The 15573-nt window shown below is 41.6% G+C and overlaps 2 protein-coding genes across 4 annotated transcripts in view; both read right to left on the bottom strand.

The window, feature by feature from the left end:
- bmp6 (bone morphogenetic protein 6) overlaps positions 1-5994 on the bottom strand; it is a 45517-nt gene extending 39523 nt beyond the window's left edge. The window contains exon 1 of the mRNA XM_028568826.1: positions 5031-5994. Within this exon, the coding sequence (XP_028424627.1) occupies positions 5031-5439 (409 nt within the window). The 5' untranslated portion in view covers positions 5440-5994. The remainder of the gene's footprint in view (positions 1-5030) is intronic.
- LOC114548849 (probable enoyl-CoA hydratase) overlaps positions 1-15573 on the bottom strand; it is a 46965-nt gene that overhangs the window by 20622 nt on the left and 10770 nt on the right. Inside the window, exons 5-9 of one of the 3 annotated variants that reach the window (XR_003691436.1) lie at positions 11023-11172; positions 9502-9617; positions 9090-9229; positions 7178-7235; positions 6868-6975 (exon numbers count right to left, since the gene is read on the bottom strand). Coding sequence is in view for 2 of the 3 variants with exons in the window: in XM_028568829.1 (XP_028424630.1) it covers positions 9122-9229; positions 9502-9617; positions 11023-11172 (374 nt within the window). In the remaining variant the exon portion in view is untranslated. Of the gene's footprint in view, positions 1-6867; positions 6976-7177; positions 7236-8643; positions 9230-9501; positions 9618-11022; positions 11173-15573 lie in introns of those variants that run through there. The other 2 variants (XM_028568829.1, XM_028568828.1) reach the window with 2 other exon arrangements.

Genomic DNA, 15573 nt, shown 5'->3' with positions numbered 1-15573 from the left:
TGTAACTCAATAAGCAGAATTATTTGTATATCTTGGGCCGTTCTTGAACATCACTGTGAGTTCAAGTGAGCTTGTAGCGGCAGTGAATTATCTGATACTGTAAACAGATGAAAACAAACACAGGAGGTTTGTAGTTTGTCAATTTTTTCTCACTATTGCAGGAAGGTTTCAACTGCCAAGTTTATGTCTCAGAAAAGATCCTTTATTTCACTGCAGCATATCTCAAATTCCTTGCTTAACTTCTGGCTAATATTGTTTATGGTATGCTCAAAGTTGAGGTGAAGTGACGGGTGGTCCTCTGTTCTGTTCTGGTCTCTGAGGCTTGGCAGGAAGTGTTTCAAGACGATTTAGTGAAAGTTTTCCAAAGCTCCCTTCGGCATCAAACAACTGACTCTTTGATCGAAGCCAACTAATTATTTGATCATGCTGGGGCTTTGGGACACGTTTCGCAGCAAAGGAAGTGGCTTACCTGGGCTAAGGAGCTGAGAAATGCAGCCAGGCATCATAAGACAGGGAAAACAGCCACTTAATAAGGGCACTTCATTTCAGAATAAGCCCAGGGCTGTCTGGACCCGGTTAATCTCCTGGAAACCCACTTCTTAAAGCTTTCTGGCTTGTTTGCCTTTAAAGTGTGGGAGGTAGGCTAGTAGAAAGCTTGGCTGTTGACTTAGGTAAGAGGTCTAACTGACGGCTCAACTATGCAATGGGGTGTGTAGAGACAGAGAGGAGAAGAAAAGGAGAGCAGTCATGATGACAGACAACGCATAAATTAATAGAATAGTTAAACTGGAGGAGGCATGTGTGATTTCACTTTCCAGACAAATGTGATCAGATTTGTGTTCCGACTAATGGAGACACATATATGTGGCTAAGTGTAAACAAACATTTATTAAAAGTGTAAATGGGGCCTTAGAACACAAAACAGGGGGATGGGTTCAAGCTCACCTGTTAACCATGAAATGGTATTTAAAGCTGTAGGAAAAGTAGAACAAGATTGACTTTAAAAAAAACCTTGTTCCTTTTGGTAAGACCCAGCAGACAAACAGAAAAGGATGGGAGAGCAAACAAGCAATGGGAGCTTTGGCTGCGCTCTGACTGAGCCAAGCCAAGCTCAGAGAGGCCTCCACACCTGTCTGTCTGTTGGTCTGTCAGTCTGTCTGGCATGGGAGAGCAACAGCAAAGCAAACTCATCACAGTTAAATGCAGATGACACAGGAACAACATTTGGAGTTCCTGTTCTGTGACCCGTGAAACCAAAGCCATTTCTGTGCATCCTTGACTCACCATAACCACGAGGTCACAGCTCAACCACAAAAACCAAACCTGATAGGAATAGCAAATTTTTCCCTGCTGGCTATTATAGCCCTCACGGTGAGCATTAACCAAACTTTTTTTTTTCCCCACTGGGACGCACCTTACCAATACGGGTCAGTGTCTCCCCATTCGTTCCACAATATATTACCTTGTGAGAGATCTATAGAAAGTCTGTGACCAGAGATTAGCATCTAAAAAAGGGTAGGTCATCCCTTTTCAACTAAATAGGTCTTAACCAGAGTTCTCCTAAAATATAAATAGGAAAAAGACACATTTGTACTTAAAAACTACACACAGAGTCTTCTCAGAGGGACTTTTCAGTACATTTGTGGTTCTTAAATGTAAGATTATCTGTTTCCTCTTACAAATGAAATGTGTTATGTTCACAGTCAGAGTGTGTGCATGTTTAAGCCACTGTTAAAATCTCCATTCAATGAGTGTGTACAAGCCCTAAACTCAAATGAAAAAAAAAAGGTGTCCTGTGGAGTTTTAGGTTATGTTTACATTCAGTGTTGCTCACAAAAATACACTATGTGTATTTCCTTCATCATAATAAAACATTTGCAAAGCTGATTTTCAAATATTTTAAATCCTGTATTGTTTACATTGATAGCTTGCGGTCTTCTAGTGCATTACTGCATAATATCTTGGCAAATTACTGCCACCTGTATATCAGTGGAATTGTGTGAAACCATCGACAGGAATGTGTACGGCATTGCACGCTTGAGATAAACAAAACAGGGAGCCATTCATAGAAAAACAGCTCCATAGCGCTACTAGAGGTCCAAAACTCCACAGGGAACCTTTAACAGTGACCACTGCCATTACCCGAGGACCCTGCTGCGTATTAGGACATGATCGTTGCTGCAGCGTGTAACACAGCATGATTCATTCAGCACACAAGTGTTAGTTCACTGAACTAACTCAGTGGAAAGCAGGACATCCGCAAGGCAAACAGTGATGAACGTGCTTTTGAATGAAAATGAAAAAGGAGCTGGAAAATATGCTTTTCGTCCTACGATTTGATGTTTTCCACCACTTGCTGCGCTGTTGTTGTTTTTTCAATGGGTCATTCTGAACAAGTGATGAAAGCTAAGGAGAATGGATGACTGAACAAGAGGTCTACATTAATCATGCAGGGGGGCATATGGTTTGCAGAGAGCACTTGAGACTGGATGTAACGCAGGGGCTCCTAAATCTATCCGAACCCCAGGAGAATCCCCTTTGAAAATGAGCTCTCTATCTGTGCTACTGCCGCAGCTGGCTGCGAAAGACATCAGTTCACGCGGAAGCTTAAATCACTGTCATCGGTTTATTTGCTATGGGTCAGTTTAAAGTCTGAGATTCTTACACCCAGGAAGGATTTGCTGATGTAAAAAATGTGATGTAAAAATTTGATGTAAAAAAGGTGACTTCAGTTTTAAATCAGATCATCGGTGTAAAGGGAGCCGCTGCCTTCTTCATTGCTTTGAGTTCACACACACACACACACACACACACACACACACACACACACACACACACACACACACACACACACACACACACACACACACACACACACACACACACACACACACACAGATTAGGTGGGTAAGGTGCCTTTCAATGAATAATTCTGCTTTAGGCTCTGTCTGTTAATCCTATTTTTTAAACTGTTACAGACAGATTGTTTGGCTTCTTCGCTTTTCTTCCTTTCATTTATCTTGATTCTAATTTGTAGTTTCACTTTGGCCACACATGATATCCAGATTTTGGGGGCCGGTTTTGAAACAAGAAGGACCACCCAGGAGTGTTTCAAGCATCTTTCTACTATAGCTTTCTAAGTCACTCCTCACAAACCGCTCCAAATCGAGCAAGAGACACATTAAAAACTAATCGGATGGCGATGACACACGGTAGTCGTGCAAACGCTTATTTGCAAAGCAGATGGAAAGCCTTGGCCTGTCTGACATTAATTACAATCACATTCAGGGAGGAAGCCTTCCCTCCTCCAGGGCGGTTAGGACTCGGTGTACGGCTGGAGGAGATGGCAACCTAATCCCCCGGTCACCACAGAAATCTGAGGGAATTGTCAAAAGATGCACAGGACGTGATTAATCAAAGTGGAGAGCCAGATGTGCAACAACACAGAATAAACCCAAACTGACACAGCACAGGAATACCAAAACCACAGACACACAAACACCACGCAGCCACCACCACACTCCCACACAGAAGCCAACAGAGGGGCTTCGATATTTGAGACTAAAGCGACGGCCTCCTTCTGTCTGAATATCTGGTTTTCATCACTACATGTTGCAAGACCAATACTCACAGGACCAATAAGTGGAGAAACATTGGCTTTTTCTTACTCCAAACCCAATTGTCTTCTTCATGTGTGGTACTAAGTGACTGAGTATTAAATGGTTTATAAAAGGTGATGGGGTAAAATATTTAAAAGGACTTCCAGTTTCAAAAGAAGTATAAGCCTGAAAAAGAAACCATGAGACCACATTCTTCAGCAGTGATACATTCTCACAGTTCTCATGAGCCGGATCATGACAATGGCCTTAGTTCCCAAGAAGAATGTCAATCAATCTGGATGTTAAGCCTCCTTGTCCAGCAGCGTCTGACTCTGGCAGCGCCTCTGTTTATCTTCAGGCGCTCTGTTTAGAGTCTCCCAGTAAACACTGGAGCTGCTAATGGAAGGAAGGCCTTTTGGCTTTTATGTTCCAAACTCGTTATGATTAAAGTGTCCCTCGTTATCGTCACTAGAGTTAATTAAAGACAAATCTGCTTGGGTAACACAAACAATGCGACGCAATTTTACTGCCCAGAAACCGCAACTCGCTGCGCTGTAGGTCAGTGGCAGGAATAGCCCTTTATATACAAATACCAGCGGTGGTGGTTGATGGTTTGCTGAGGATACTAGGTCTGTTATCCCCGAGAAGACATAAATCATGAAGTAGATTGCACAGCATGACTACAACCGCAGAATTTCGTTCCTATAAATGAGCCGAGGAGGGCCAATCTACCCGGAGAGAGGACGTGTAACAATAAATTACTCCGAAACAATATAAACCTCATCAGTTTTTCTAACCCACAGAGGACATGAGGCAGTATGTGGCTCTGTGCGGTTCATACAATGAGCTAGCTCAGGATCCATTACTAAACGTGCGTCCTGGTGCGCTACTGTCCTGTGTTTAAATTAAAAATGTGGGTCAGCTATGAGATCCAGGTGTCTTCAATATGGGTCAAATCTGTGGGGTAAAAAGTATTTTAGGAATAAGGAGGGGCCTAATTCATGAGTCATTTTTAAAACCATATCCTCATAAATGTACATTTTGTTAGATACGATTCTTCTTAGCCACCCTCCACTTCAACCTTGCTTGTGCCTAACACCTGCTCACCCTCAACCCTTGTGTCGACTTCGGGTCAAATTGACCAGTTTTCAATTTTTGTTTTATATCAGAAAATATGGGACGAAGAAATAAGCGCTGAAAATGTGTAGAAGAAAAATTTAACAATTTAAAACGTTGGAAAAAGCAAAAACAAACTGTGTAAAAAAAAAAAGGCGTCAAAAACGTCGAAAAAAAAGGGTTAAATCAAATTAAGATTTTCCATTTGATTCATCGTTCGAACAAGTTGACAATTTCAAAAAAAAAATCTCAAAAGGAGCGCAATTACGCACAAAGAAATCGCCGAAAAAAATAAAATAAATTCTAGTTACTTACCGAGATTAACGAAGCTCATCACCATATCTGCATCATTCAGAAAGGCAGTTTCTTGGTATGTGGCCAGAGGAGGACTCTGGGTCGTCCGCATGGACTGATATCGGTCCAGGATGCCTTCCACTTGGCTTTTCTCCTCGCTAGATATGGTGTTGTATAAGTCCAACATGAAAAGTGGAGCGGAGTTGTACTTTCCGTGTGACAGATGTGGTCTCGGTCTGTGCGGCAGCCCGAGGATGGACAGGATCTCCTTCTGCATCTCCCTCTTCTCGTGCGTTCGCAGCCGTCGGTGGATGAAACCCGGGTGCACTTCGTTGTTTCCATCCAGTGAATAATTACTCCCCGCGACCAGGAACATGCAGTAATAAGCGCTCCACCACAATCCGACCAAGGCAAGCCAGCAGCTGGTCATGGTGTTGTCGCGCTGTGCTCTCCGGAGTCCCAAGTGTGTCTGGCTTGGAGCTTCAGTCGCCTATCCAAATGTAAAATAGGCGTAATGGTAACCTACACCAAAGTCCGTCCGAGCGCGCGGTTATCGGTCGTAGCCGCAGATCAAAAGCGAGAAAAGACACGTGAATCAAGCCATCTGAAATACTTCCTTAAGAGAAATGTGCAAAATAGTGTCGGTCCTGCTTTCATTTCTGATTCCCGTAGCGCGCGGTGCTGCTTCAGGATAAAGTGCACCATGAGAAACTTTATTCTGAGCGCTCCGGTAAGTCGGTCAAAAGACACCGTTTGATACGAAGCTCATCAATAAAAGAATAGCAAGTCCTCTGAAACAAGCCATTTTACTTTAAGCGGATATGTTTGCTCTCCAAAATATACGATTTCCCAACGCTGCGCACCGACAAAAGCCGCCCTTTAATAGTTGAAGTGGTGTCAGTGACGGTCACCTACTCTTACAGGCTGTGTATGAGAGTCTAACAGGAATTAGCAGGTTGCAGTCCATAATATGCGTGCGCGCACGTGTGCGTGCGTCTGTGTGTGTTTGTATATGTGTGTTCTGAAACCGCCCACTCCGTGCGCACTTAGCCAGAGGTGGAGCTCTACAGACTACAAGGACAACTCTAACATCATATTTCCATATTTTGTTCGCTGCGGAATGACAGCCTGCTATTTAAATAAAAACGCCGAGTTTGTCTACTTTGCATTAGTAGTGCTCATCGTATTCGTGTGTAATTCTTTTAGTCCCTGTGACATAATGAGTCCATCATAAACCCAGATGTGTATATCTTTGTTTAACTTTTGTAGCTGTTATTGGATTATAACTTAATTCACCAGCTGCGTTTTAATGCTCTGCAGCAGGCTTGTAGCCCACAGAGTATGTCCCTAAAATTAAGAGTTACACTTCTGTGTCATAAGGCTTACATAGTTGCGCTTTGAAAAAGTCGGCACACATCTGCTATAATGAAGCACAGATTACATCTTCACACACACACCGATAATCAAGGTGTGTGTCGACTCAGCTGAAGCAGAATTAATGTTACCCAGTTGAGGCACGACCCCTGACGATGGAGCTGGAAACAGCAAGCAATGACGCACAGCAACCCAACAAGAAGTTATCCGACCTCCTTTAAACACTACAGAAATAAACTCACTGAAGTTTTCGAATTAATTGTATGAATAACATTTAAAATCTCAATCAGCTGCATGATGGGGCTGCACTTTAAAGTAAATGTGAACAGAGCACAACAATTAGTAAACTGTAGGCTATATCCAGTACTAGCAGGGAACAGCTGACATTGTCCCATACATCTCTACATGAATAAAAGGGAATTCTTTTAAATCCTTATTTCCCCTCTCTCCTTCCACTTCCTCCCATCATTCCTTTCACCCTAACCTGTGTTGTGTCTTCATGGCCCCTTCAAACTGTGATGGTCCTGGTGATAAGGTCCAAAGGTGTCCATATCTCTCTCTGTGTCTATGCTACTGCCAGAGCCTATCTTATCTGCATGTGAAGAGTGAGAACCAGCATCAAAGACACACACACACACACACACACACACACACACACACACACACACACACACACACACACACACACACACACACACACACACAAATTTCATATTATTACTTTACACACGTACAGGTGTTTTGCATGTTATAGTACATTCACTTTACTTATGTAGACTTTTATTTTACATTACCTGCAATGTTTTTCCTGTCTACCAAGCAGAAATCCTGTCAGTACAGTATGAAAATAATCTGCAAATATAAATATAATAATCTGGTTTGAGACGGCATTATGCATTTCCTCGTGTGTGTGTGTGTGTGTGTGTTAGAGAGACAACCGAAAGATTCAACTCTAAAATAAAAGAACCAGGGATGAAGACGCCCTACTGGGCTGACAGAGAACTAGTGCTCTCAAGGATGTCATTTATCAGTTTTTTTTTTAGTTTTTCTTGGACTCAAAATTCCCATTTTCTAAAATGAAATCCTATTCCTGATTTATAACATAGATTCAGTGGTTAAGCAGAGTTTTAGCACACACACAAAAAAAAAAAAGTCTTCTTCCACTGGCAATTATACAGTGAATTGTGAGTTTCCTCAAGATACTTTTTTTGGCTCTGGCACTAAACACAGAGAGACAGGGAAATAGTCATTTTGCGGATAAAAAACTATGAAAGAAAATAGGGATTTTTTTACCGCCTCATATGAGTCAGCTCATGGTAACAAACAGCATGAAATCCATGTTTAAAAACACTTCATGGGCTATTAACTGTGGGCATGGCTCATATTAAACAAACACAAGCCAGCACAAAAGCTTCCTGCTTCTTCTCCTTCCTTGGTGCTCTCCAGTGCTATCACAACATTCCTGTGATAAACAAGCTGCACACTGCAGGCTGATAATGATTGAAAAAAGGCACTTAAATACTTCTATGTCCTTAACATTTTGCTTGACTTTAAGAAACTGTGTGTGTGCATCCCTGGAGGCAGAGCAGGTGATGTGTGTGTATGCTGGGTGAATTGGAAGTAGAGGGAGGAGGAAACATTAAACAGAGGTTCTGTGTCCTGTCATCACACTGTCTAGACAGGACACCTCCTAGACCTAATGAGGTCTTTGTCTGCCTGTATATCACTCACACACACACACACACACACTTTTATTAAAGAGCACGTAAAAGGTCACGGCGGAAGAGTTCACATAAACTTGCACAGAGACAATCTAGTGTTGTGTGCTCAAGTACGATACACACAAACGCACACGCACACACCCCCACATGTCTCGCTAACTCGCAAAATTAAGGGGAAGCGTGCTCCAAAACCATAGGAATGCTTACACCTGGCACAGATCTGACAAGAAGTGCTGAATCTTCTGCAATAATTACAGTATATATTGCTAGGGTTCCTCGGTCACACGCACATGCACCAAACGTGAACGCACGTCTTATCCCAGTAATCAAGTGTTTTTTCAAAGGAACAATGGCGAGCTGCTGCAGGTTTGGTGCTTTTAGTCTTTTGTGCTGGATTAGTTTTGTGGTCACAGCCTTCCTATAGCCCAGCACATAAAGATAGCTCTAATTCTCCTTGATGATTTTCTTTGAAAAAAAAAAAAAAAAAAAAAGGTGCAAGACCACTTTTTTTAAACGTATATATTTATAATTCACACAGAAAGAAAGAAAAAAAATCAGGGTAGTAGGCCGATACCCAAATGAAAGAAAAATGGCATCTTGGTTTCATCAGCTTGGGTTAAAACTAGTTTTTTTTTGTTACAAGTGTTTTCCAAAATGAAAAGGTAAAGCTCCAGTGTATTCTGAACTGCAAATTATGGCTTTAAAATATACATTAGACTCACATTACCTTTGTGTTTTATCTTTCTGTATTTTAGATGTCATTCCTCCAAAAACTATGCTTACAATTGCATCTCACACAAAACCAAATGAATAATAAACCTAATAATACAACATTCTTCCTTAGTTCTTGTATTTAACATAACTACCAGTCAATATATCTATATATCTATTAGATAACAAGCTAATATGGTTGGCTAGGTAAGGATTATCTTAATATCAAATCGACCAGATCAAACATTGGATGCAGCAAGATGTGTTAGATCACCTGAAATGCACAAGGCCTCTGCAAACTAAATCCTAGAAGAATTTTCCTCCTTTTCCTGCTCCAGTAGTGAAACTGGTTGCCCCGGTGACAGCTTCTGATTGGATGACAGGAATTCCGTGGTCGATCTCAAACTGCATGGCCTGAACAGAGGAAGACCAATTAAAAACTACTTTTGCATATCAGAAGATTTTAACTTAATGAACTCAACCTGGTGGCAACTCGAAAGGGCAAATATCCTAAACTTGTTTGATGGTCAGTAAAATATTAACTTTGAAAATGTGAACGAACATTGTGCACAATTGTTTTTGGTTCTTTCACATTCAGTTTTTTGATCTGACACACCACGTCTGAAGCTGACATGTTGGTATCATACAGAAGGCATGATAGTGGAACACTCCTACATTCAGTGTACCTGTGTGAAGGAGGGAGCATCGTAGCAGCTGTACATGGCTGAGGAGCGGTCGGCCCGCAGACAGTGCTGAGGGAAGGAGCTGAGCTGCTCTGCTAACTGCAAGGCTGCCTGTAAAGCTGTGGTTGTAACATGAAGTCAGTCCAACACAGTGATACACATGAGCATATACAGAACATTATGCATACACTAGGAAATGCAGCCATTTATAACATCGGAAATGCATGCAGGTTAATGTGTTGATAACCCTTTCTCTTATTACAAAAAAAACTAAAATCACCAGCCCTTCCATGCCACGTTTCCCTGCTGCTGTGTCTCTGTGAGCTCTACCAATGCCACTCTGCCTCCTTTCCCACATTAAAGCACTCCACGACATCCAGATCAGTTCTATGGAAAAATCTATGCCTCATTATGCCACACTTTGATGCCCTCTGTGTGTGTGTGTGTGTGTGTGTGTGTGTGTGTGTGTGTGTGTGTGTGTGTGTGTGTGTGTGTGTGTGTGTGTGTGTGTGTTGGTGAGCTGCTACTTCTTCCCTTCCCTCTGATGTTACAGTAAACCCGCGCTAGTGATCATCTCTCAGAGAGGCCAATTAGGCCGAGGCTTGACTGTGGGAAGAGGAACTTCCTAAAAGAATTAACCAAATCTTCTAATGTCTGAGTGTGTGTGTGTGTGTGTGTGTGTGTGTGTGTGTGTGTGTGTGTGTGTGTGTGTGTGTGTGTGTGTGTGTGTGTGTGTGTGTGTGAGAGAGAGAGGGGGGATTCGCACATGGAAAGGCTTTTTGGGGATTTTAAGGATACAGGAATGTTCATGCATTAATGTAATACAGGAAATGCCGTATTGAAATGCATGCATAACTTAATTCTCAGACTGCTGCTGGAATGAGTGAGGAGAGGGTAGTGCTGATGGTGAGTTATGGCTTCAGCGCGGTGTTGGAACCAAATAAAGAAAACCGAATCACAGGAACACATTTACATTAACTAGGATATTACCCACAAGACAGTTTCTTAAAAACGATGTTTTCTGAATGAAAACAGATCACAGGCATGTTTCTCTGTGGTGTCTACATGACTGGTCTTCACAGTGAACAACGATTTCTACTTCCCCCGACGAAGATGGAGGGACTTCCAACCTCCCCCCTGACTGGTCTTCACGTTGAAATCAAAAAGCCCTATGATACTAACTACAATACACCATTATCATCCTTCCTGGATTTCTTTTGTCTTTAACTCTCACTTCTGTTCTGTATTTCTGGCTATATTTCATTACTACTGGACGAATCCACAAAAGTAATGCTAAAGCTTTAGACTAAGGACCACGTCATTTTTAAATTATGTAACCATCAATAAATTTAGATCAGGAAAGATTCAAAGATGAAGTAAATAAGGCATTCAATGACAACTTTCAATACTTTTTATACGCGATGGACACATTTTGGTCGGTATACGTAATGTATCGAGGTGTGATCCCCAGCACTATCCATGACACAGCACTGATAAACACAGAATCTACACTAATCCCAATACCTTGGCCATCCGGAACAACTCTGTTTGCCAGTCCGTAGGCAAGAGCCTCCTGCGCTCCGATTGGTCGTCCAGTCAGAATCAGGTCGAGGGCTCGTGATAGACCAATGAGACGCGGGAGCCGCACTGTACCTCCGTCAATCAGAGGAACTCCTGAAAGAAGATGAGATGTTCAGTGTAAAATATATGTCTTTGGCGCGTGTTGTATCACAGTCGTATATGATTATATATGGCACAAAGAGACTCCGATAGTACAGAGTATCCTAAATATCCCATGGTATTATCTCAGACCAGGGCATTTATACTCATTTAGACCAACAGTCCTCTTACACTAAGACAAAAAGGTTAAACAAAAAAACAAAAGGTTATTTATCTAGTATTCGATTAGTTAGTATTAGTCTTTTATCCCAAAAAAAAAAGCAAAATATTCTCTTGTTTGAATGTCTCCAATGTGAGCTTTTGCTAAAAAATAAATAAATTCTGTTTTACATTATTGTAAATTGACTGTATTTAGGCTTTGGACAAAACAAAAAATTAAAAAGATGTCACCTTGGGCACTAAGAAAATGTGATGGACTTTGATGGATTTCTTGATTTTGCGACATAACCCCTGTCTAACTCATAAATCAAAAATGATTGATAATGAAAATAATTATTAGTTGCAGCCCTATGCTGGACTGTTGCACACATTTGGAAATTCCAGTTCAAATGAAAAATATATCCAGAATGTGGGGGTGGGAGTTTTCTAAAATTACCTTTAGACACACATTTGGATTATTTAACTGTAAAAGGAAATCTAGGCCACTGTGCCAGTGTATTAGGTTCAGTTAAACTGTGTGAAAACAGCCAAAGAAACACTTAGAAATACATAATATACTGCTGGCATTAATCTAGGTTACAGCTGTCATGGGAACAAAGCTTTTGAAACCCTTTTACTCCTTAACTGTAACTCTGCTTTCTTTCAGTCAGTACATGAAAACTCAAACTCCTCCTTACTTTCAGTCTCACTGGAAACATTTGCATTATTACTGGGTGTACCAGAGAGAAAGAGGGATAGGAGGGAAGGGAGGGAGAAAGAAACAAGAGCAGAGAAAGTACACTGCAAGGTACAGTAAGCTTCTGGCATCGGTCCTAATTTCTAAAGAGCACCAGCTGGAACTGGCACACTTTCTACTTTACAGCTTTCAAAGTTCCACGCCACAATCCCGACTCCCCAATTCCTCCAAGTCGCTGATTCTATTTGACCGCCCCTTATTGAGAGCACATGTGTCGGACATGTTTTCATAACCCCAAATCATCATGCGAGCTTTCAGGGTCCGGGTCCCCCCTCATTCTTTAGGGAGTCGTGGAATTACTGTGATTCAGATAAATTAAATTGAAATACATGAAATGCCAGTGGTAACACACGAGCGACCAATCCAGGGGCCTGGTTTGGGTTCAGACAGTCGGCACATATGGCGCTCTGACAGACTGAAGACTGTGATTAGGTGGGGGTGGGGGGGTGTTACACTGTCTGCAAATTCTAGATTTCACTCAATTTTTCAGTCATCCCCCATTACAGGAGTGTATCCTACAGAAATGTAAATTACAGAGCGTACGGCTGAGCACACTGAGCCGATGAAATGCAACATAAATGACAGCTGAATTCCTTTTGCAGAGACTCGCAGCACAGGTGTGTGTGAGGTTCAAGGTCTTTTCAATATTGACTGAGACAACTAAGTCTTTCAGCCAGGGCTTTTCTGCTCCGTGGAGCTTTGTGCACCTCATGGAACTACACACAATTACATGCACAAGGGCATTCCTATACAAGTATGTGTGACTGACACACACACACACACACACACACACACACACACACACACACACACACACACACACACACACACACACACACACACACACACACACACACACACACACTACAACCCTATCAGATGAACTCAACTCAATGCATTACTTTCTAGACATGTCTGCCGTACTTGGATAACCATTTCAACATATCCATCACTTTTAACCTTTTCATCATTTATCCATTTCTTTTAGCTAACTGTTTAGACTTTTCAATCAAATCACAAATTCAATTTTTTTTTTTTTATTTGTTTAGCTACTCTATAGTCTTTCCATGTACCCACTGGTAGCTGCAGAATCATTCCTGTAATCCTCAGCAACAGATGGTTGATTAGTGCATAGAGGTCCTTGATGTTGGGTCCAGCACTATCACTTTTGATTACAACAAAAGCCAGAGAGAGAGAGAGAGAGAGAGAGAGAGAGAGAGAGAGAGAGAGAGAGAGAGAGAGAGAGAGGCTGGCTAGGAAACAGTGAGAGGAAGACAGAGCCTGACTCTATTAAGGATAGATAAAGAGCCAGGTTGACCTCCCGTCTGTCTGTCTTTGGTGCTGCTATTGGCACCATCGCTATCAGCAAACGGAAGGATCTCCCTTCTTATCCACAGCACTCGTCTCCAGCACCTCCAACCCTCACCCTCTGTCTGATAGTTCCGTCTCTCATGTGTCCTGTTTTCGGGAATTTACACAAGCCCTGCGCTTTGTCCCACATGAATGGGCGCTGAGGGGTAGGAAGCAACTCATTGAAGTAGTTTTAACTCAAAAGGCATGTTTGGCTTGAAAGAAGATGGCTGAGGCGGTGGCTTCTGATCCCCTATTCCAAGTTTCATAGAGGAAAATGTTTGGCAGTGATCCTGATACCAGATAATCAGTTAGCGTCCGCAAAACAAAAACGTTGATTTGTCATCATTGTTCTGCAGTAATGAGCTAAACATTTGAAAAGGAGCCCTCGGCCTTCTCGTTCAAAACAGATAAGCCCATTGTCAAGACTGCAGCTTGTTATTAACAAGGTTAAACATGAGTCAGTAAAGCCTATTGTTTAATAACTAGCTAGAAGAGGTGGTTTTCTTCCTGCATCATAGGGCCATCACAGCTTATCTGACTGACGTGTAGGACCTTGTAATTTATCTACGTGCTACAGAGTTGGAAATAATGTGTTGGCCTGTGATAGCAGCAGTTTTTATTATCTTCAATCAGCATTAATTTCCTAAACATGAAACATAAAAAAAAACATAAAAAATGACATTTAAAATAAAGGTTAATATATTTTATAAGTTTAATAACAAATGCTGCAGCTCAGGTCTGTTTGCATCTGTACATATTTTGGTACATTATTATCCCATCTTTGTCTTTAAATTACAAGCATCTATTCAGTTTGCAAAATCAAACCAGGCCGCAGTCATTTAAGACAGAAAAGCAGACCTGGGTCCAAGCCCCATTATTCACCCTGCTTAATTGAAAGATGAAGACACTGAATCCCTGCCAGCTGAAAGACTGCTGCTCTGTAGCTGCCCTCTGTGAACTCCTTGTGGACTTGGGAGGCCTACGCGCTATTGGTACCAAGTCCGATAGGAGGAGATCGCATTCCACTAATAACCTGAGAACAGAGTGTTAACACAACCCACTGAGGTGTTCTCATTTGCTGCTGGTGCTGCTGGCATCCTCGCCACATCAAAGTAAAACCAACTACAATGGCCTCCCATGAGGGTAATGCGATTAAGTTTGATGTGGATTAACGATTTCCGGATAACTCCATACTAAAATGAACAGAGGGAAAAGAGCAGACCTTCAGTCGGAAGCGCACTTTAAAATACTCACTAGGAATGAAGGAAAATAGCTGCATTGGGCTGGGTCAAACATGAGTGCTACGCAGTTAAGTTGATTTCATGTATTTAGCCCACTGAGTTAATACCAGGGCTTTGTATTCTTTAGCTTGCAGAGCACAATTAAACAAGACCACCAAGGCTGCAAACAGGGCCTTAAATCATGAAAATGACAGAGGATATGTAGCACCTTGTAAGACCAAAAAACTAAATCACATGGAAATTCAAACATAATCAGATTTCATCAGGAACCCAATCTGTCCCAAAGTCACTCAATTTTAGGTACAAAGTTTCAAATTATTCTAAACGTGATTGTCTTTAGATTAATAAGAAGCTATTTGTAAAACTCTAAAACAATGTCCATATCTTGCAAACAATGTATCCCCTTACAAAAATGTTGACAACTGCTCCATCTATTCACAAAAAAAAAAAGAAAAACTGAAGTTCCAAAAAAGACTGCAGTGAGATGATGTTATCACTGGACTATGTCACTCAGTTTCAAACTCACTGAGCGGGTGTTTGAATTGGCCGATGTTATGTCAGCTTTGGACGGAGGTTTGACTTTGGTTCAACATGTGGCTTCTTCTTTATTGGCACTCTTGGTCAGGACTTAAAACTGAAGATGAGAAAGGGAGAAGATACTGACATGACTGATTGGTGTGTGTGTGTGTGTGTGTGTGTGTGTGTGTGTGAGAGAGAGAGAGAGGGGTCTCCATTTACTACTTCAAACAGGGAAAATCAGAGTACTATCCTAACAATCCTGGACAACTTGCCCGATTTAGCCTCACCATTTGAAGAAAAATCCTTGAATGAAGTATAACTGAACTATTTTAAGTTTCCTTTTCCGGTGCCAACTTTTTTTTTTTTTTTTTTTTTTTTGCTTTGTAA

Source organism: Perca flavescens, chromosome 22, assembly GCF_004354835.1.
Source record: "Perca flavescens isolate YP-PL-M2 chromosome 22, PFLA_1.0, whole genome shotgun sequence".
In the NCBI taxonomy this organism is placed as follows: Eukaryota; Metazoa; Chordata; class Actinopteri; order Perciformes; family Percidae; genus Perca; species Perca flavescens.
The sequence above is the reverse complement of the archived record's forward strand: the minus strand, read 5'-3'. Positions and strand labels throughout refer to the sequence as shown.